Source organism: Cydia pomonella, chromosome 1 (assembly GCF_033807575.1).
Source record: "Cydia pomonella isolate Wapato2018A chromosome 1, ilCydPomo1, whole genome shotgun sequence".
Lineage (NCBI taxonomy): Eukaryota > Metazoa > Arthropoda > Insecta > Lepidoptera > Tortricidae > Cydia > Cydia pomonella.
The window spans coordinates 35,910,631-35,933,724 of record NC_084703.1 but is presented as its reverse complement, the minus strand read 5'-3'; the positions used below and the strand labels follow the sequence as shown (position 1 = coordinate 35,933,724).

The 23,094-nt window shown below is 34.8% G+C and overlaps 1 protein-coding gene across 1 annotated transcript in view; it reads left to right on the top strand.

Moving 5' to 3' along the window:
- Window positions 1-23,094, top strand: part of LOC133521399 (EF-hand domain-containing protein 1-like) — a 70,286-nt gene that overhangs the window by 34,943 nt on the left and 12,249 nt on the right. The window contains exons 6-11 of the mRNA XM_061856344.1: window positions 5,083-5,179; window positions 6,043-6,130; window positions 7,970-8,120; window positions 18,810-18,879; window positions 19,227-19,343; window positions 22,275-22,497. Coding sequence (XP_061712328.1) covers window positions 5,083-5,179; window positions 6,043-6,130; window positions 7,970-8,120; window positions 18,810-18,879; window positions 19,227-19,343; window positions 22,275-22,497 — 746 coding nt within the window. The remainder of the gene's footprint in view (window positions 1-5,082; window positions 5,180-6,042; window positions 6,131-7,969; window positions 8,121-18,809; window positions 18,880-19,226; window positions 19,344-22,274; window positions 22,498-23,094) is intronic.

Sequence of the window (23,094 nt, the reverse complement as noted above, 5' to 3'; positions counted from 1 at the left end):
TCATTCTGTTATTTTAGAAGTTACGGGGGGGGGGGGGGACACATTTTACCACTTTGGAAGTCTCTCGCGCAAACTATTCAGTTTAGAAAAAAAATGATATTAGAAACCTAAACATCATTTTTGAAGACCTATCCACAGATACCCCACACGTATGGGTTTAATGAATTTTTTTTTTTAATATTATGACGTATTAAAAAAAAAATTACTTACTAGATCTCGTTCAAACCAATTTTCGGTGGAAGTTTGCATGACAATGTATATCATATATTTTTTTTAGTTTTTCATTCTGTTATTTTAGAAGTTACGGGGGTGGGGGGGGGGGGACACATTTTACCACTTTGGAAGTGTCTCTCGCGCAAACTATTCATTTTAGAAAAAAATTATATTAGAAACCTCAATATCATTTTTGAAGACCTATCCATAGATACCCCACACGTATGGGTTTTATGAAAAAAGATTTTTTGAGTTTCAGTTCTAAGTATGGGGAACCCCCAAAAATTATTGTTTTTTTTTTTCTATTTTTGTGTGAACATCTTAATGCGGTTCATAGAATACATCCACTTACTAAGTTTGAACAGTATAGCTCTTATAGTTTCGGAAAAAAGTGGCTGTGACATAATCGGACAGACAGACGGACATGACGAATCTATAAGGGTTCCGTTTTTTGCCATTTGGCTACGGAACCCTAAAAATGATTTTTTATACATATTTTTACCTAAATTGTAAATGAAAGTACCCACAAGAAATACTATGTAAGTTTATACTTAGTCATGTTTTTTTTAACACATGCATTTTAATTTCCTTGTACCTGTTCGAAATGAAAAGTAGAGTGTTTAACTCTGGTGAAAGGCATCATTTCAGCCTCGGAATCTCACTGCAAAATTCTAATAGTCTATTACAAAGAACAAAGAACAAGGGATGGCGGCTGTCTGTCAATGTAACATGCAGTTGCAAATTTATAAGTAAATCATTTGAGGAGTGTTTTTTCAAAAGAACTTATTTCCATTTTTGTAACTTTCAATTCAGTTCTGCTTATGAAGTTAAGAATTGGATTATAATCACCTGTAAATACTAAAAAGAGGGAACTACTATAAGACTATAAACTTACATATAAATATGTATTGTTAGTAATTTGTTCATGAAAAGATTTGCAAGAATTAATACTACTATTGTCAGCGCTATTTGCTGAGCTAATTATTACAAAAGCCGTTAGTGAAACTATTACAGCGAGCATAAGCGTATGGTGCAATATGATATAAGCTGTTTTGTGCACGTCGGTACAAAGGGCTATATAGGCGTCGGCTTGTCACCACGTGTACAGGATTAATATAACACACGTTTGAGGACACTTCTTCGAGTGTTGGTCAAGGCCAAGCCCAATGCCCTAGTCAGTATCTAAGTGATTCCGTCTGTAACTACTCAAGTATCTAAATCAATCAGCACATAATGACACACTGGATTTAAAAAAAAAAGCAGTTAAATGCGAGTTCGTTTTACTCGCGCACCGAGGGTTCCGTACAAACTTTGAATTAAGCATCTCGTGTAAATCAGAAATCAGAAATATTTATTGTGCAAACTGTGTAGGTACAAGAATATTACTATTAGGTACATTTTTTGATGGGTATCAACAGTTTTACCCTTCTCGGGTATACAATTATTTTTAACTTAAACTAGGTTTTAATATTTTATCTTAAACTATATTTTAATATACATTTAGGTATACATAGTTATAAAATTCTTTTAAATTATAGAAGACTTTATCTATTAAAAAGTTTTTTAAGCATCTTTTAAAAGTATTTCCTGCGAGGTTTTTTATTTCGTTTGGCAGATGGTTGAAGACATTAATAGCAGATATGAACGTACTTTTTTTTATATATTGTAACTATAAAGGCGAAAGACTTTAAATCAGAAGTATCTATACTAAGTATAATTATGTACATTACCATCTATCAGCAAATTGTCTAACTAATTTGCGCGATTAGAGGTAATGCACGTATGTTGGTTTTAAGAGGATAATTCTTTATCATGTGAACCGATTTCTAAAATTGTTCATTTATTTGAAAAGAAGGTATATATTTGATGTAATCTTAGAGAAATTTCAAGTGTAATAAACACACGTAGAATTGGTTAAATTGCAAACCGAATTCTAAAATGATTTTTAGGGTTCCGTAGCCAAATGGCAAAAAACGGAACCCTTATAGATTCGTCATGTCCGTCTGTCTGTCCGATTATGTCACAGCCACTTTTTTCCGAAACTATAAGAGCTATACTGTTCAAACTTGGTAAGTAGATGTATTCTATGAACCGCATTAAGATGTTTACACAAAAATAGAAAAAAATCAAAAAAATTTGGGGGTTCCCCATACTTAGAACTGAAACTCAAAAAATCTTTTTTCATCAAACCCATACGTGTGGGGTATCTATGGATAGGTCGTCAAAAATGATATTTAGGTTTCTAATATCATTTTTTTCTAAACTGAATAGTTTGCGCGAGAGACACTTCCAAAGTGAAAAAAAGGGTGCCCCCCCCCCTGTAACTTCTAAAATAACAGAATGAAAAATCTAAAAAAAATATATGATATACATTACCATACAAACTTCCACGGAAAATTGGTTTGAACCAGATCTAGTAAGTAGTTTTTTTAATACGTCATAAATGGTACGGAACCCTTCATGGGCGAGTCCGACTCGCACTTGGCCGCTTTTTTGTTAGTTAAAAGTTACCAAGATAGAGTTCAGATTATATTTTTCCTGTAAAATTTATAGTAATGTTATTCTTCGGTAAACTTCGGAGATAAGGGGGGATGGTATATTTTCACGTTTTTCTCCATATATTTTTTTCCACTACAAAAAAATGTTTTCGAATATACAATTTGAGTTTTTTCAAATGATACCCCACTTGACCTAGTCACTACATAGATATTGTAAATTTACCCCCTCTTCATATTAGGCATTTTCCATAGTTAATAAAAATAAAATAAAATATTAATACTTTCAATGTGTCTGGGTTAGTGTTGTTCATAACTATTCTAAATTTCAAATCGATAGCTTAAGTGGTTCTCGAGATATATAGCGTTGTAACAGATGGACGGGCGGACGGACAGAGTCTCACTATAAGGGTTCCTTTTGTACCTTTTTGGTACGGAACCATAAAAAGGTATAGGCTGATGGCTGATTCAGACACGCAGCTAAAGTGGAGTACCTACATAAATATGAAACATCTTGTTGGCGCTAGTATTTTTTTTACTTACGCCCTTTTAAAGTGAACTGTTTTGCACGCGAATTCGAGAGTACACTTGACATCAGAACGATATCTGAATGATGTCAGTTAGTTATCAATATCTAGGAAAGCAAGCTTTGCTCGGAAGACATATAAAATTCAAAAATGCCCGTTTTTCTCAGAGATTACATATATATATATACACAATATATATACACGATTACATATATATATATATATATTTATACACAAGGTGCTCACGAGGAACCCGAGAGATCTTAACCACGCATTTCTGAGGCCAAAAGAAGGAAAAAAAAAAAGCGTCTTCTGAGAGAATTTATGAGGTGTATCCCATGAATTAGAAACACCTCATAAATACTTTGAGGGAGTTACATGGAAAATCCATTTTTGTATATATGCCATTTTTAGAGAAATTTGTCTAGCCTCTGTCAGAGGTTAGATTGGAGAGACTTTCTGACTACCGAAGATAAAATCCAGTTTATTGGTATAATTTATTTGTAAGATGATATTCCTAAAAACATAAAACAGGTTGTGAAAATTGCAATTAAATTGTGGCATTGTGGAAAACGGCAAGTAAAGATTGTTAAATTGTGTTGTACAAAAAGTTATGAAGTACATTGCAATATTTGCGATAAAAATGAGAAAACTCAAAGAATCTGACATTTCTCAATATGATTTTATTTTGATTATATAGTATTATATCTACAGATAACTGAAAAAAATAAACTGCTTCATAATTGCCAAAATATTCAAAAAATATACCAGATAATTCACTCCCAACTTTTTTACCTTTTTTTTATATATATTTTTTTATTTTTTTATTATTGCTCAAGAATTGCTCGCTTAAAGGTACATATAGGATAGACGCACGCACTAATAAGCGCTGATAGATGTAAGTGTAAGTACGAACTAGTTCGAACGAAATAAACGCGCGAATGATAACTAAGTACGAGTACCATCATTCAGATATAATTTTGATGCCAAGTGCATTCGAATTGGCCAGTAAGTTAATGATAGCTCAAGAAAAGAAAAATCACGAAAAAAGTGTCATTATTTTCATTTAATTAATAAAATAAATGTAAACATTCGTACAGAAATTGAGTAAGGGCGTCCACTCGCTGTCACGGGTGGACGAAGCGGGGGCACGCACGCGGGTGCCGTTCTAGGTAAAATGAATCCGCGCCATGGCGCGCCGTTAGCATTACTCATATTATTTTTGTAACCCGCTCATCTGCTCCGTGCAACCGCACCAACTAGCTGACGCCCTAAGTCCTAAAAGTAATAGAAGTAAGCTCAAGAAGGCTTGTGTTGTGGTTTCTCAGAAAGCGATATATTATAAAAAAAGACAAATACATAGAAAGCACCCATGACTCATCACACAAAATAAATGCCCGTACCGGAATTCGAACCCTGGACCATCGGTTTTTTAGGTCACTACCGACTTAGTATCAAATAGCTAAAGTAAGGACGCTAAGCGCGAAGAATTTCGTACACTGATTCGCCTGTTTCTATCTTTATCGCTGGTGCATAAATGCATTGACCGGACATCCGAAACTATGTCCGTAAATGTACCTATTTGCGTGGTTTGGCTCACCCGCCACACGTGACGTCCACTTGACGCGGACGAGGCGGATGGCGACCGGCATTCGAACATAGCAATAAGGTCGTCCACCTGCTGCGGCGTCTGTTGTACCTAAATATTTAATAGAGTTCAATTTTCAAACCAGAGGTGACCACACGCCGGTCAAGCAGGCCAAACACGCTGACAGTCACGGGTCGCGTTTTTAGCAGACCGTAGTTTTACTGATATCGCGGGATAATAAATACCTTCTCTTTTTCAGTTTCGACGTGTATTGGGACAATAGAGATGCCGAAAACGGAGAACTAACCCACTATAAACTGTTGTACTTTCTTCAAGATGATACGATTTCGATTAAGGTAAAAGGCCTCGTCAAAGTAACTATTATGTAAGAAATAACGATACGAAGTTTATTACAAATAGAGAACTTTCAGAGAAATGCCAAAGTAAGACATTATTTACCATCAGAAACCTCTTAAATTTTTTTAAAATACCTACGTCTCTTGTTTTCTTTTAATTATCTACCGTCAATAGGTTTGATCAATTCAATTTAATTAATGCATGTCACTGCTTAGTGTCACTGATATTAGTTGGACGCGCATTAAATATTAATTATGCTTTAATAATGGATAATAATCAATTCGTATTATATACCCATTACCCACGAATGATATGAATCGAATGCAATCATACAATGATAACTAATAGCATGTCAATGACATTCGATTCGATTTATTATCATATTAATGGGTTGTTGTTTTGCCTATTATGTCTGTTCTTATTCTATATAAAGAGTGGTCTTTTTATATAGACTTCGTGTGGGAAAGGCATAGGATTTTTGCTTGCAATAATAAACCGTTTACTATTTTACTTAGCATTAAGCCATGGTAAACATTGTCAACATTCAACGCCTAGTAGAGTAAGTATTTAGTAAGAGGGTAAGAAGCTCGTCGACCCATTTGTCTTAAACACGCCACGTACTTATTGTTCCGTGCACAATCTCGAGAACATTACACCAGCGGCAGTGAAACTTAAACCCGCATGAAGAATGAAAGCGTTCGTTGTAAAAAGGAAAATTAAATACTACTTAGCATGAGAAATTTACTTTAATATCATTAGATTACATTAGTCAAAATGTGTTTGAAGGCGACACATTGATAAATAATATGTATCAAATTGAATTTCTTAAAAATGCAGATTCTTAAAGAATCCATATTTACAGGAGTTGCATGATGGCCGAGGTGGAAAGGAACCTTTCCCTCTGCTACTAAAAAAACGAAAATTGCCCAAGAAATGGAATGAGAGGCCAGGTGAGATTTAATATATGGTGGTCAAGTGATCGTCTGGGGATATAGTAAAATAAATAGTCTGAGAATATATTTATAAGTAAAACTCCATTGCCAGTATATGTTCAATGCCACTAACTGAACGACAAAGACGCCTAGGAATGTTCATGAAATATAAAAGATGAGCACAGTATTGTTGTGATAATAATTTTAAAAAGGTTGTAAGTGAAGTTTTCAAACGCCGATCTTAAGAATCTCTTAATCTAGAAATGAGTGAAAAACTTGCAAAAGTGTCTTGTCTTCATCTTCTCTGAATCTCTTTAAGGCTTTCATTAAAAAACTTGTGCACAAAGCAAACGACAGCATACTTAAGGCTAGATTATTTTACCAGTTTTAGAGATATCTCTCACCCTACGCGGTGTATGAGGTGTATCGTGAACCGTTATTAGAAATAAAACGATAGATATAAATTATTTTGTAGAAAATAATAACAAAATGTTTAAAGTACGAAATTTTTATTTTTCATATTTATTTGTATACCCGGTGCTAAAGTTAATAGAGGGGGGGGGGGGGGGGGGGAGAACACATTATTTTGGACTTCCGAAGCTATTATTTTCACAAGTATGCGCTATATGAAAACCGCTCTTTGAAACCTTAATATTATTTTTAAAGAGCTGCACGTCTTGTTTTACCTTTTTTCACTTTTAGAGTCTTGCACCCCCATAAAAGATTTTTAAATTCTCAACTCAACTATGTTGCGACTTACAAAAACACCTCTGATGCTCCAAATTTAATTGAAATATTCCTATAAGGTAATTCCGAGTACACATTAATAGCCAAGTCATTTATGAAGAACTTCGCTGGGTTTAATAAATAAGTAAAAATCTGTCTGTGTTTGATGTATCTCAAACATTTTCATAATTTTCACCCACACCTGCTAAGCGGACATAACTTGTAAGAAAAAGATATACCTACAATAAATATGTTTCTATTATTATTTCATAAAAAACCTACTCCATGTGCACTTTGTATATTGAGTAAATTGTATTTGCAACGCTTTTGCGTATTTTGAATCGGCAGGATCAATCAGTTAAAATACCTAATACGAGTGTGTATGGCAAAACGTAATCTTGCGAGCAAATTTGTTATAGTAATCTCTCTTATAAACTGAATGATAAATGAATGGGGCATTTGATGGGGCGTCGTCACCGCGAAATTTGAAGATCGAATCCGGCTTCGGGCACGTCTTTTTAGGGTTCCGTAGCCAAATGGCAAAAAACGGAACCATTATAGAATCGTCATGTCCGTCTGTCTTTCCGATTATATCACAGCCACTTTTTTCCGAAACTATAAGAGCTATACTGTTCAAACATGGTAAGTAGATATATTCTATGAACCGCATTAAGATTTTTACACAAAAATAGAAAAAAAAAAACAATAAATTTTGGGGGTTCCCCATACTTAGAACTGAAACTCAAGAAATCTTTTTTCATCTCGTACGTGTGGGGTATCTATGGATAGGTCTTTAAAAATTATATTGAGGTTTCTAATATCATTTTTTTCTAAACTGAATAGTTTGCGCAGGAGAGACACTTCCAAAGTGGTAAAATGTGTCCCCCCCCCCCCGTAACTTCTAAAATAACAGAATGAAAAATCTAAAAAAAATGTATGATATACATTGCCATGCAAACTTCCACCGAAAATTGGTTAGAACGAGATGTAGTAAGTAGTTTTTTTAATACGTCATAAATGGTACGGAACCCTTCATGGGCGAGTCCGACTCAGTCAGATATGACGAATGTCAGATATGAATTATTTTTTAGTTTATAAATATGGTTCAAAATTATTACAATTTAATTTCAGTATCATTTCCGTCCATTGTGATGGAGGTGACCGACGAAGAGGTGACCGAGTATTACTCCCCGAGTGACCTAATTGTGGGAGAAACGGTTTTCGTACTCGGTCGTCGTTTTCTCATCAGCGACTGCGATCCATTTACCAGGAGATATTATCAGTAACGTATATTTTTACTCAATGTATACTAAGGCAGTAAGTGGGTACCTGCTTATCTATTCGTATGTTCATATAACTTTATAGTAAGTGCATAGCCTATTATTTTAAAGTATGTTTTGGTACTTCATATAGTTAGGATCGAATTATAAAAACCCAATTAATTGTAACACCGATAACAGCACCCCATTACAGTTTTTTTGGCATTTTATTTATTTAAATAATTCAAAAACACTGCGTCAATGTAAGTAGGTATTTGTATTGTAGCTCTAGTTTGGTAAAGTCCTAAAAAGTCAAAGAGAGATGCTAAAGGACTAACCCCGCCTGGGGCAATAAGTAAAATTGCTCGAACAATGAGCAGAACTGAATGGTGTGTTGCGCGAGGACAAACCCATCCCTGAAGTTAAAAGTGAAAAGTTAATTCAATTACGCATTCCCAGGCCGAGTGCCTTACCGCCTTGTCGAACTCGGTTCATTCCCACTAAATCCGTCGACAATTGTTACATAAGTATTAATCGTATTAATAACAATTAAACTTAATTAATTTAATTATTTATTCGATAAATGTTTTTAACTCAACTTCATATTAAGGTTTTTTTTAATAGACGTGTAAAACCTTTAAAACAAATAATGTTATGAAACATTTCCTTCCGATACATTCAATAACTTTGATTTTCTATTTAGAGTGGGTCCTATGGGTCAGGCATTTCACTGACACGGAATTCAGTTGTTTCGGGTGTGCTGTACTCCCCAAAGACTCGCTACGTTGTTGTTAGGTAGTCGATTAAATTATTTGAACCAATGTCAGTTTACCGATATTCGAGAAGCATCTTGAACATATTTTCCAAATTTATCGTCGACGTTCGAAACATCGAACTTTGTAAGTAAAACTTATCCGCCTAAGTTAAATACTTTAGCTTTAGCAATTTTGCTCAATATTACGTTACGTTATTTTATCGATTTTCTCCGGATGAAATACGAGTCGGTTAAGTAAAAGTCATGGTTACTAATTATATACGAACCATATATTACAAATTTATAGTTACGATTGAAATTGATTCAGGGAGGTATTTTCAAGGTCTATGCGCAATAGCGTAAAAGTCCAAGTTTCCCACCTTTATCGCTTTACATTAGATAATCTAGCAATAAATGATAGGTACTTAACTTAGTTCGATAAGTGGATACCTATTACATGAGTGGCTAAGTTTTATAAGTTTAGCTAAAGCATACCATAAGTGGGTCAGATTCTACAGGCAGAAAGAAAATACAATTGAAAATGGATTGATTGATGAATTGAGAAATTGTATCTCTGTTTGGCCCTATGGTTGACTGATAGAAAATGCCATTTGACATTAAGTCCGCCCTCTGTACATTGTTGTATATACTCTGTGCCATAAAGTTTAAATAAATAAATAAAAAATAATGAGAGCATTGGATTAAAGGTTTTTTTTCAGAGTTCGTCCTATTTATTTACATTTGCATCGCGAAATAAGTACGTACAGTCAAGTGTAAAAATATGGGTGTACACATCTTACTCAAAAATATGTCCCATAGCATCTTATTCCATTAAGAGCGTAGTACCATATTTATGAGACGATTCTTTCGATACATATATTTGCACTTGACTGTACCTACTTATTCGGAACTAGTACTAACAGACCACTCAACTACTAGTGAAATTGCTAAACTACTCAAAAATTCAACACATCTAGCAGCCTAGGCCCACCTCATGTTGATGAAAAATCATCTGATATTATTTTTTTATACCACGACGGTGGCAAACAAGCATACGTCCCGCCTGATGGTAAGCAGTCACCGTAGCCTATGGACGCCTGCAACTCCAGAGATGTTATATGCGCGTACCTACTACTAAATAAAAATATACTTTTAAGTGACGTAGGTAACTCCACAAGTTAGATAATATATAATACGAGTATGAGGCCGTAAAGGGCCTTATAGGCATGACACGCCACATGATAATTTGGAAAGTGTATCCGACTATTTATTTCAACATCTCGCTGATTGTGATATTCAGTGCAGATAATACCCTAAGTAGGTAGACTACGTAGGTTCCGGCTATAAGGTCGACAATGAAATCCCGACGTTCCCATCAACCGACGTTCGGCGTAGTAAGCTCGTTTGCGTTAATGCTATAATATTTGAGTCCATCTATTTTATCTTTTATATTCTTTTAGTGTTTGTGTTCGTTATGACACTGATATATCTGTCTGTAATCACTCTTTACCGGTGCAGTGCAGCTTATACGGCATTGTGGGTATATTTTTTTAATACGAGTATTTAGGGTCAGCTTGGGACAGTGAACGTGCACTCGTTCAATGGACGTGGTTCACTGTCCCAATCTGAATTGTTAACCTTACTTTTTATCACTTGTCATGTCATGCGTCACTATCGCACTTATACGCACGTTTGTTCGAACGTAACAGGCAAGATGACAGATGATAAAAAACTGACGGAAATGGACGTAAGGTGAAAAATGTATTTACTGTTTATTCTTATGATTATGATTATTCTTGTAGTAACGAAACGGCCAAAGTCACATATTTTGACGAAGGTAAATCTACACTTGTAGAGTTAGCGGAGTTACTGTAGAGTTAGAGCGTGTAGATCAGTACCCCTAGTGTAGCTTTGATCGACATCATAACATGACGAACGCGTTTGCGTTAAGTGTCATTTTGTATGAGATTTTTGACTTTCCAAAACGTCCCGCTTGGCGCGCTGTTCAAAAACCCATACAAAATGAGACTAAACGCAAACGCGTACGTCACGTTTCAAAATCGAATTTAGTTACACTAGGGGTACTGGCCGCGATTGCGTGGCGAACGAAACGCAACTGTCACAGTCGCACTAATATTAAAGAGTGATAGAGAGAGATGACTACGATACGCTACGGGAGCGTTAACGATTGGAAAACGTTGGCTACGCGGCCTATGTTTTTGAGAGTGCGAGCCATATTATGGTCTCGTCTTTGGCAACATTTTACTTGAAAATGTTTTTTGTGGGATTATTAATACTTTTTCCTACTCCTCTACTGTTATCTGTCATTTATGAATTCATTAACACGAATATAAGAACATACATAAAAGGTTTCAAGAAAAGTCTATATTGTCTATTCCTCATAAAAGCTCTTGTGCTTTTAATCGCTATAACGTTACTGCGATTAATGGCTACCAACCTAACAAAACCAAAACGAATACAGTTTTAAACTAAGTGCATTGCTGCCAACTTACAAAATATTCATTTGGTTGCATAGTAAAAATAATTACTTTATAAGTCAGAAACACGCATGTGACACCCGTAATATAGCAAGACCCATAGACTACGAAGACCGCTTAGCGTTGCTTGTTAGTCTCCGTAGGCTACGGTGGCCAAAATTGAAAAAAAACTGTCCAAAAATTTAATTTAGCAAGTAGCAAGTACCAGGGCCTCATGAGTTACGAGAAGGTGTCGCTGACCGGCCGGCCGCGGCCCGGGCGGGCCTGGCGCGTAACAAGGTATGCTCGCGCGTCTTGGCTATATACTTTTGATGTAATTTGTTTACCTAAATTAAGATTTATTTTTGTTGACTCGTAGGAAAAATATTGTATGCAACGTTGTATAAGTAGGTCAAAAAATGCTCGTGGCGCATTCCTTCACAATGTTCGCCTACGCCTTCGGCTCTGGCTCACATTGTAACTCACGCCACTCGCCTTTTTTGACCCTTCTAATACAACTGTTGCATAAAATACTATTTCCTACTCCTCTACTGCTATCTGTCATTTATGCATTCATTAACACGAATATAAGAACATACATAAAAGGTTTCAAGAAAAGTCTATATTGTCTATTCCTCATAAAAGCTCTTGTGCTTTTATAAGCTATAACGTTACTGCGATTAATGGCTACCAACCTAACAAAACCAAAACGAATACAGTTTTAAACTAAGTGCATTGATGCCAACTTACAAAATATTCATTTGGTTGCATAGTAAAAATAATTACTTCATAAGTCAGAAACACGCATGTGACACCCGTAATATAGCAACACCCATAGACTACGAAGATCGCTTAGCGTTGCTTGTTAGTCTCCGTAGGCTACGGTGGCCAAAATTGAGAAAAAACTGTCCAAAAAATTAATTTAGCAAGTAGCAAGTACCAGGGCCTCATGAGTTACGAGGAGGTGTCGCTGACCGGCCGGCCGCGGCCCGGGGCGGGCTGGGCGCGTAACAAGATATATGCTCGCGCGTCTTGGCTATATACTTTTGCTGTAATTTGTTTACCTAAATTAAGATTTATTTTTGTTGACTCGTAGGAAAAATATTGTATGCAACGTTGTATAAGTAGGTCAAAAAATTCTCGTGGCGTATTCCTTTACAATGTTCGCCTACGCCTTCGGCTCCGGCTCACATTGTAACTCACGCCACTCGCCTTTTTTGACCCTTCTTATACAACTGTTGCATAAAATACTATAAAGCTTTTTTCCTAATCTTTTATATGGCTGCGTCTAATATTGTCGAAAAACAATGTCGAGTCAGTCTCGAGCAATAATGTTTAATGTATTAAATTATTTCAAACAAAATAAAATAACCAACGAAAGTTTCATCGAAAATGGGCGGTTATAATAACGAATAGTCTAAATACAGAATTACTTAAGACTTATTGAATCAACCTGTATGAAACCATTTTGTCATACACACATACATCACATCACACATAGTTGTTATCATTCACTCATTCGATCCATTCGGCCAGCTCTCCTGAAATCATCTTATTATAGTGAAATATCAGAAATACTCCCATACTTTTTCTTAATTACGAGTATGAATGTCATGATTGGTGCCATTACCATATATTTTTCGAAAACAATAGTTTGAAGGGGACTTAGACTTCTTGGCCGTATTTGATATATGTTATGTATAATAAACCGTAGGATAGTGTAACTTAATACAGGTAGGTACCTTATGTTATTAAAATAAAATGAGGTGTTTTTCAGCCCAAACCTTAATGTGTTAAACCAAACTTACATGGGTGTTACTTTTATACAGTGCGGCTACTCTACTGCGGCTAGAATGAATGAATTAGAACCATATAAGGAGAACTGTAAAATTGCTTTTTAAACGGGCTCGTTATTATCACTTGGTGGGGATTATGTCTATTGATTAGCAAATGAATGATTTGGCCGTAAAAAATCACCTCAGAAATTTTCAACTATAATTGACATTATTGAATTGATAGTTTGTTACTAAAGCTAAAATCACTGCTTTACAGAGTAGTATAATTTCCAAGAATAGAATTTCATTGCCAAGGGAACAATGTTATTGCAGCCACGCCACGTGGAGGTTCCCACTACGGTCGTGAGAACCAATACCGATTGTCGCGAATCTACGTCATTTTGTTACAGTGCTCGTAGATATTACAGAGTGTTAATATTTATATAATTAAATATATCGATGTTACCGTCAACATCTATATGTTCTACAAAATAAATATATTTATACAAAATCGGTATACTGGTTCTTAAATTTTAAAAGTTATTCTTTGGAAAAAAATATTGTATTTAAAAAAATGTTTTATTCTAATCATAGATATAAGAAGTAAGGAGATTTATAACGAAGCATAATTTCAACGAGTCTCGCTGTCTCCAACTGTCCCCCACCACATCATTAAAGGCGTGGCCAGACAACCAACTCACGCGCTGTGATTGGCCAAACCGCGCGGTGTAGGAGCCTAGAGCGGCGGCACTAGAGTGAGGACAATTCGATAGAGCTATCGATATTTTACATGTTCTGAAAATGATCTAAGAGTTTTGACATTTTTGTTTTAAGTAATAATTGCCATAGACTTAATTGTAATTCCTTTAAATTTTTGACCTTATTTACGAGCTAAGAATTGTAAGGTACATGTAAGGTATATTAGTTGAGCCATAAGTTCTCTCACAAAGGTTTTTACTGATAAAATGTAATACAAAGCCTTTAATTAAAAAAAAAAAAAAAACATGTGCCATGATGCGAAAGCTTGTTTATGCTTAACTAATCAAATTGGTTTAAATTTTAGTCATTATTTGATGTAATGTTTGTTTAAATTGTTTACTTCGGATTGTCGTTAGACACGAGCACTTCATTAAAAAAATAGTTTCAGTTTATTATAGCATATTTCGTCACCAATTGAAAGCAATTCCAGCATGTTATATAGTAAGTATAATGCACCATTAAATAAGCTTTTATATCATATGTACGAATAATAAGGAAACAGTAATCATAATTATCAGTAAAAATCTTTCTGATAGAACTTTTGGATCGACTAAGTATACAATATACTATTATTTTAAACATATTTATATTCTATCTGTAACTGTAACTGGAAACATTTTTCTTGAAAATGATCCGAAGAAATAACACTTTTCTCGCTCGTAAACCAGTCAGGGCCCTCTTCCTGTAGCATCTATCCATTTTTCGTTAATACTGGGATTTTACGGGAAACTGAAAAAAATTGCAATCATGAACATATTTCTTTTTTGACTTACTGTAAACTGTACCTCTGTAAATTCCATTCACCACCGTTTCTTTTTCAATTGTTTACTCTAAATAATTGTATATTAATATTTTCAATTGTAGTATTGTTTTTTTTTTTTACTTGTAAACCGTATTATCCACCACAGGACAGGCTATGCCTAGTGTGGGGGCCAGCATAAATGTAATACTGTTATTATTTTATTTCTGAAATAAAACATTTGTACATTTGTACAATTGTACCTACTTAATTAAATCAGTTTATTTTTTGGCTTACCTTTTCGATTTTTAATCCAAATTAATAAGTATTAAATTAAACATTAGGTGCATATAAAATAATTGTAAAATTTTACTTGAAAAATAATTACTTTCGTATGAAAGTAATTATTTTTAATGTGTGTATACACTATATCCAAACATTTTTATCGATAACGCTCAAAGATCAATTACATGCACGAGCACCACTCTACTTCGCGGCGTCATTGAAAGGAGCGGTTGGCGGTCGTACCAAGAAACAATAATGTCCCAGTGAATATCGTTAGCGGTTTAATGCATTGGGCCGTTGCTAAGAACACTACAAATAGTTTTCCATGCCAAAGCGTCAATGTAGAATGCATAGACAAATTGCCACGCGTTTGTATGACAACATGGTCTGACTCAGAAAAATCATGTCACTGGATTTATTTGTTAAAATGTGTGGTTTTATTGACTAATACGTGAAAAAAAATGTACTATGTAACTCCATGATCCTTATAGTTTTTGGATGCACTCCTAATTCGACACAAAATAACGCTATAATTCGGCATTTCAATAAAATTGACGCGCACATTGTTCAATGACAGCTAATTTGCTACTGTCTTATGGCGGGCCGGTATGGCCACGATGTGGCCATGTCGCGGCGACACGCGCCACGCCTCCGTCAGCCATCTAGTACTTTCTATGATCTGAGATTCTAATCATTTTATATCGTTATTAATTATTTTTTAAACATGACTATATTTTCATTTATTGCTAAAAGTAAATAAAAATGAAATTTACCTTCAACCATGAAAATACCATAAGAGACATAAACCATTTCGAGACAAACCTTATTAATTGGAGTTTTTTATCAAAACTATTTCGAGAATTTTCAATGAGCACATGTATTATTACATATCGACATCTTTTTTTATCATATTTACATATATCTTATTTTTTATCTTCTTTATTATATCAAATCCCTAAAATGTGCCTCGAGGTATCACAGGTTTGCTTATGACCGATTTTGGACACAGCGATCATTTTGAATCATGGAATAGGCATTCTGTATGTGTACTAGTATTAAATAATAACGTATTTACCTATTAACCTATTACTTATTTTTCCTACTCCTCTACTGTTATCTGTCATTTATGCATCCATTAACACGAATATAAGAACATACATAAAAGATTTCAAGAAAAGTCTATATTGTCTATTCCTCATAAAAGCTCTTGTGCTTTTATAAGCTATAACGTTACTGCGATTAATGGCTACCAACCTAACAAAACCAAAACGAATACAGTTTTAAACTAAGTGCATTGCTGCCAACTTACAAAATATTCATTTGGTTACATAGTAAAAATAATTACTTCATAAGTCAGAAACACGCATGTGACACCCGTAATATAGCAACACCCATAGACTACGAAGACCGCTTAGCGTTGCTTGTTAGTCTCCGTAGGCTACGGTGGCCAAAATTGAGAAAAAACTGTCCAAAAATTTAATTTAGAAAGTAGCAAGTACCAGTGCCTCATGAGTTACGAGGTGTCGCTGACTGGCCGGCCGCGGCCCGGGGCGGGCTGGGCGCGTAACAAGGTATGCTCGCGCGTCTTGGCTATATACTTTTGCTTTGTTTACCTAAATTAAGATTTATTTTTGTTGACTCGTAGGAAAAATATTGTATGCAACGTTGTATAAGTAGGTCAAAAAATGCTCTTGGCGTATTCCTTTACAATGTTCGCCTACGCCTTCGGCTCCGGCTCACATTGTAACTCACACCATTCGCCTTTTTTGACCCTTCTTATACAACTGTTGCATAAAATACTATAACTGTGCGATATGCACAAATATGTCGAAATATATTTGCAATAGTTTACTGTTGAAAAAGTTTATTGGTTTAATTTTTTTCCCGAAAAGCAAAAATAAACATTTATTGGATTTTCAAAAAAAAAATCGCTACCGGTATAAAGTAGGTACAGTGAAAAGATTTAATTTGTGATCGTTTTTATACCTTGTCACATGCTTATCACAATGACAATAGTATGAGGTCTCTAGCGTATGGAAGGTAGAGGCAAGGAACAGAATCTCCATGTACCAAGAAGCTCCATAAAACAGAATCACCATAAATAGGTGGCGTTACAATATCTAGAATACTAGAGAAAAAAATCGAATCATAGACAGCGCACTTCACTCCGTCAATAACGCCTAGGTTCTTAGCTACTCTAGCGCTACTCTGGAGAGAAATGAAACTATTATTTATAGCTGACAGCTGGACACTTTTGCAACAGTTCTGCCTAAGGAGATTCTGTTCCTTGCCTCTACCTTCTATACTCTAGCGACTTTTATGCTGTTCGTCACTGCGACAAGTACCTTATATACTTACCTTATTCATTGGTGACAAGGTACGAAATGGATCACAAATTAAATCTTTTGACGGTACTTAATCAATCGATTCTTTAACATATGCACGACAGTCCGTCCCACGTCGTTGCTGCATGTTGCATTAAAAATGTAAGAACGACCGCAGGTACAAGGTGTCCACCTTGATCGACAAACTGAATTGCTACTTGTTGTCGACTGCAAACAATTTAATTACTTAATATAACTTGTGAAACCATATGACTAAAATAGTGATTTACTTATTTTTTTATAATTTTATGAAAATTAGGGATATCGGAACGGATCTTCTCTAAAATCGTGAGTGAGTGCTGCCTAAGTAATATATTATATAGTGATCGTTATCAAAGTGCAGTTTTCGTAGCAAAGTATATGGTTGGCAAAAGAAATCAATACATGTATTTATTGATATAGAATATTTACAACAGGTTACAATTTTTTTAGATTAGACTCTTTAGAGTATACCTTTTTTGACCTTTTAACAATACACTTACGTCGTATGACATGACAGTGACATGCATTCATGTGATGTCATAAAAATACAACTAAAGATAAATGTTACATAACTGAAGTGCATCCTAATCGACTATAGCTCTTCATATTGACGATTATAATCGGTCAAACAAGTTTGTCGGTAGAAAAAGGCGCGAAATTCAAATTTTCTGTGATATTTTTAAATTTGCCGCTTTTTTCTACTGACGGAAATGGCTTGACAGACTACATTAGTTATTTATTTGCATAAGTTAAAAAGTGGTTATACATTTAATACAGTACTATCCGTATTGCATTATAATGACGGGTGAAAGCATGCATAATTTGGATAAAATTAAATGTGTATAATATATGATATTAAAAGTACTTGTGTATATTTTTTTTGTCAAGCATACTTTGCTATGAAAACTGCACATTGATAACGATCACTTTTATATATTGTGTCAAGCCATTTACTACGTCATAAAAAAACGGCAAATTAAAAAAAAATATAGGTGCGAAATTCGTTAATCGTCCGTTGAATTTCGCGCTTTTTTCTACTGACAAACTTGTTTGACTGGCTATATGTTGATTATCTAATGTTAAGTCCTATTTATTTTAAACAAAAAAGTTGAAATAAGTTTCGGAATAATAGTATTATATCTGACTGCTACCTTCATAATGCTTAGTAACAGTTACAAGCTCCGTTTTATCTACTTACATATTATAAGCTCTCTATGATGTGTTCAGGAACCGAATGTTACGACCGGTATTGCGGCGTTGCTTTGTCGAGTTTCACTCTGTCTACCTTCTGCCTCAGATCAAAACATGTTTACATACACTTTGGACACCACATACCTAGTATACCTAGGTACTTGCAAAATGTCATATCGAAATGAAGTAGAAGTCGGTTACAATACACTGGAAACATTTATATTTAATTACAAGTGAAGTGTGTTATTGATAAGTAAGGAAATGGATGAACCCGGCAGAATTACCTCTAGGAATAATAGGAGGTTGTTAAGGCTGTTGATTAACTTTTTTTAGACTGTACTAATTGCTATGTATGTCTATAATTAGAACGATGTTGAACATAGAACAGCCGCCGCGCGTGGAGATTCTCGAGAAGAAAACAAAGGAGTTCGCCAAGGTAACTAGTCGTGTCATTCCTTCACTTTTTCTCAATTTCTACGCACATTCTAAATAAAACACTAATCGCTTTTTTTCAAATACCTTAATTTATATTATATCTCTAACTGCTTCTTATACAAGATGTCCATTAAAATGGTGGAACACGTGAAAAGCATAGCATCCGGTCCGGGGACTGTTCCATGAGATTTTCATTTGTAGGTACCGACAACAAGTTACAAATGGTCATGGAACTGGCCTACAAGTCTGGAAATTCAGGGGAATTATATTTTTAATTAGGTACCGCTTTCTTAGGTTTCGCTGCCTAGAACTTCGTGTCCGAACTGTAGATATCTTTTTTCTTTGTAGGTGTACCCGCCGCACACTGGAATCGGCACTCCGGAGGACTCCTTGCAAAACTGCTTCGGGCTAGTTCCTAAGCCTCCTCATAAGGACGTCATCAAATACAACCTTAACGCCAATAAGGTAAATTCTAAAATATTTAAAAAAAGTTGCAAACTATTGTGTTGTTAAACTGTAAATAATTCAATGTACTGCTGTAGTACGAAAATGTTATTGAAATCCTTTAGACGCATAATGCCAGACGCAAAACGCTATTAATACGCGAAACGCCAAAGACGTGTATTGCCAAATTCTGTTAATGCCAAACACGTGGAATGCCAAAGCTGTATAAAAACCAAATACGCATAATGCCAAAAAAAATTGAAAACCAAATACCCACAATGCCAAAAAATATTATTGACTTTATGGAAAATATTTTTACAGAATATGATTTATTTTAATCATAGCTTAGCACGATTTTTTAATAAATATAAAAGTTAGTAGCAAAAAACAGATTTCATACATTTTTTTAAAAGCTCCTATAATTAAAAAAACCAGCCAAGTAAAATCAAAAACCAAAGTCCTGTTTAAGAAGATTTCAACGAAATCCACACCCAAGACATCGTGGATATGTGGGCATCTGGACCTGCTAGCTGAGTGGTCTGTGGGCTCGGTTGACCACGAGGGGATTTATTCAAACAAGCTAATAATTTGATACATTTTACTACGTCTAGTATCACAGAGCAAATGTAATGTGTTATATAATTATTAATTACTTACCTATAGTTGGTCAAATAAAATTGACAGTAAATAGTTTCTGTTAATATATAAATTATATGTAAGCGTTTTTGTGTTTCTGCGTTTTTGGCATTATGCGTTTTTTGGCATTCCGCGTTTATGGCATAAAGCGTTATGCGTAATTTTTTTTAGATTACGCGAAACGACAAAATGGCATTTTGCGTTTTTGGCATTATGTATGCGTATAAATGATTGAAATGACTGCACTTATGGGTACTGTATATACATACCTTTATCTGAGAATTGGAGAGATACTTTGCCATCTCAACTCATTTGAAGTTGCAACAGCTCCGGAAATAGTAAAAGATTCTACAGTGTGAAATAAACACATGATCAGAAATTGCCTATACCGACTACAAATACCGATTGTATTTTGACGCAATCATGAAATAGGAATGACCTTTAATAAAAGAAAATTAGTATATATTCCGAATACATATTTAAAAAAAATATATTAAACTTAATAATATTACAAAATCGCGATTTTTGCAAAATACTGTAGCTATAGGGTACGACATGTGACATAACAGACTAATCCAATTTACTTGTCACTAAAGGGAAGTGTTTTGACCTTAGGAATATATAAATTAAGCACAGGATATGTAATAGAATAAGGGTGTTGTATAGGCCTATACCGATTAATTTAGTATTTTAGTTAGCAATAACTTCCAAATGTATAAAAATTGTTAATATTGTTCTTATTTAAAATCATTAACATCAAGTTATATTTCCCATATTTAAGTTCAGATTATGCCACGGATTTCATCCTGTATAATTCAGCTTGATACAGAAAACAGTCTCAACTTCTTCGTCCCCGAGCACAAGTTCTGACTATTGTCAAAGTAACTTTGAAAACGCTAAAAACGCATCAGCGAACCCCCAAGTACACTGCAATAAGTTGGCTTGTCCTACTCATAAGCTGGTTTCCATTGTCCTCGAACTTCTACATTTCATATAAAGCCTATTCGTGCCTACGCAATCTCAGCACTCATCTCATTCAAATAGCTGCAAGCCGATTCTTATGGACTGTTTATTCTTTATATATTTTATGTGAAAAGATCTGCATTTATTGTATTTCAAATGAAAATTGGTAGTTTTTAGTGAAAGCTTGTTGTGTAGTCATTGTTTAGCATGTATAAATATCAGTACTAATGATGGAGCAATCCGCTTCTCTTGCGAGGGAATAAATAGACAGTGAGCTGGAGAGATAACTGACCCCCCCCCCCCCACCCTCTTCTATAAACAAGTTTATATGGAAGTAAATTTTTCATAGAATAACAATAGATGAACAGCGCCCTCTTGACAATGATCATACATTTCTGGTCGGGCTTTACAGCCCTAGATATACGGTCACGTCTGAAAATATACATACATACATATAATCACGCCTATTTCCCAAAGGGGTAGGCAGAGACCACGGATTTCCACTTGCTACGATCCTGACATACCTCTATACTGAAAATATCGATACGAAAAAAGTACCAATAATATGTAAGTATACACGACTTTATTGCCCATATATTTGAGTCATGGGTGTTTTCTATGTATTTAAGTAATTATATATTGTATATATCGTTGTCTAAGTACCCTCAACAGAAGCCTTATTGAGCTTACTGTGGGACTTAGTCAATTTGTGTAATAATGACCTATAATATTTATTTATTTATTTTAAGGTAGTATATACATATTTTTGGCACATTCATCGTACCGATATTTTCAGACGTGACTGTACCTTTATCCTATTTAAGTACAAAGTTTCAGAGCAAACTAGCTAGTCGTTCTAAAATGAGAGCGTAACTATGGAGAACCGAGCTGGCTGGGGACCCCTAAAGCCATATGTGATAATGATAATAGTAATTGTGTATGACATTTAAAACAACCATTAAATTACTGATATTAAAATTTACATAGCAGTTATTTAAACATTGAATAAATTTTATTTTATTAAGAATGCATTTGCCTACACCTAAATCAACAATAAATTAATGAGTTTAATGACGTACAAATGAGTATTACTAAAAATATATATTATCCTTCTATCTTTTACACATCTGTTATAATTCTTCCTCGAAACCTTTCCAATGAGTCCAAACTCAGTGCGATAGTGGTATTTCGTCGAGGAGTTCCTTTGGTCATCTTCCATCTGCAACACCAGATCAGCCCATTGTTCGCATACTGCATTGGTAATATCAAAGTTTAGGAAGTATACCAAATTTCAGCTCAATAATTTTCTTAATACCTAAGCGAAAATAATGCGGGACCAAAAATTGACTTTAGAACCTCCGGTACCTGTGCGAGCTGGAGTGGATCCATCCAGAGGACAAAGGGCGCCAGTTTGTGCTATCTTACAGCCTGGCCGATGGCAAGATCAAGATCGGAGAAATCCCGCGCCGCAACTCCGGTATAAAGGGGGGAAAGTTCCTTAAGGCCATGCTCTTGCAGACCCCTGAATCGGACCCCAGTTTCCCTACGTACTTTACGCCTGAGCGATTTTATATTGGTAAGTTTTAACGAATATAAATATTAAAGCGTAATATTTAACTGAGCGAATTGTTAACTATAAATACAATATATGTTACAACTTAGTGAATGCTTAAAATGCGTAGGTACTATTGACTATTTTAAACTGCTTCTTTACATCTCATTTTATAAAGCTTGGAGAAAATGGTAGATATTTTCGGTGCATGATTCTGCTTATCCGCTACGGTTGCAGCTGACCACATGCAGTTTTTTTTTTTGTTATTTTAGTTCTCTGTTAAAGTAACTGCTGAGTTTGTTGGTTTGTACTGCCGTTGAGTACAGTGGAAACCAATAAATCAGTCACATAACGCGGTCTACGTACCCAAATGTAATAATAGGTCAATGATTGAGGGATTATTAGAAAAAATCAAAATTTAAAAACGTAAAGCCTATAAAAGTATTATACTGCTCGTTTGTGCGATCTATCCTCGAATATGTATCCGTTGTGTGGAATCCTTGTTACGACATCTACATTAAACGAATTGAGTCCATTCAAAGAATGTTTTTAAAATTCCTTCAATTCAAAACTAAAACTACAGACTTGTGTTATCGTGATAGGTGCGTAAGACACCATTTT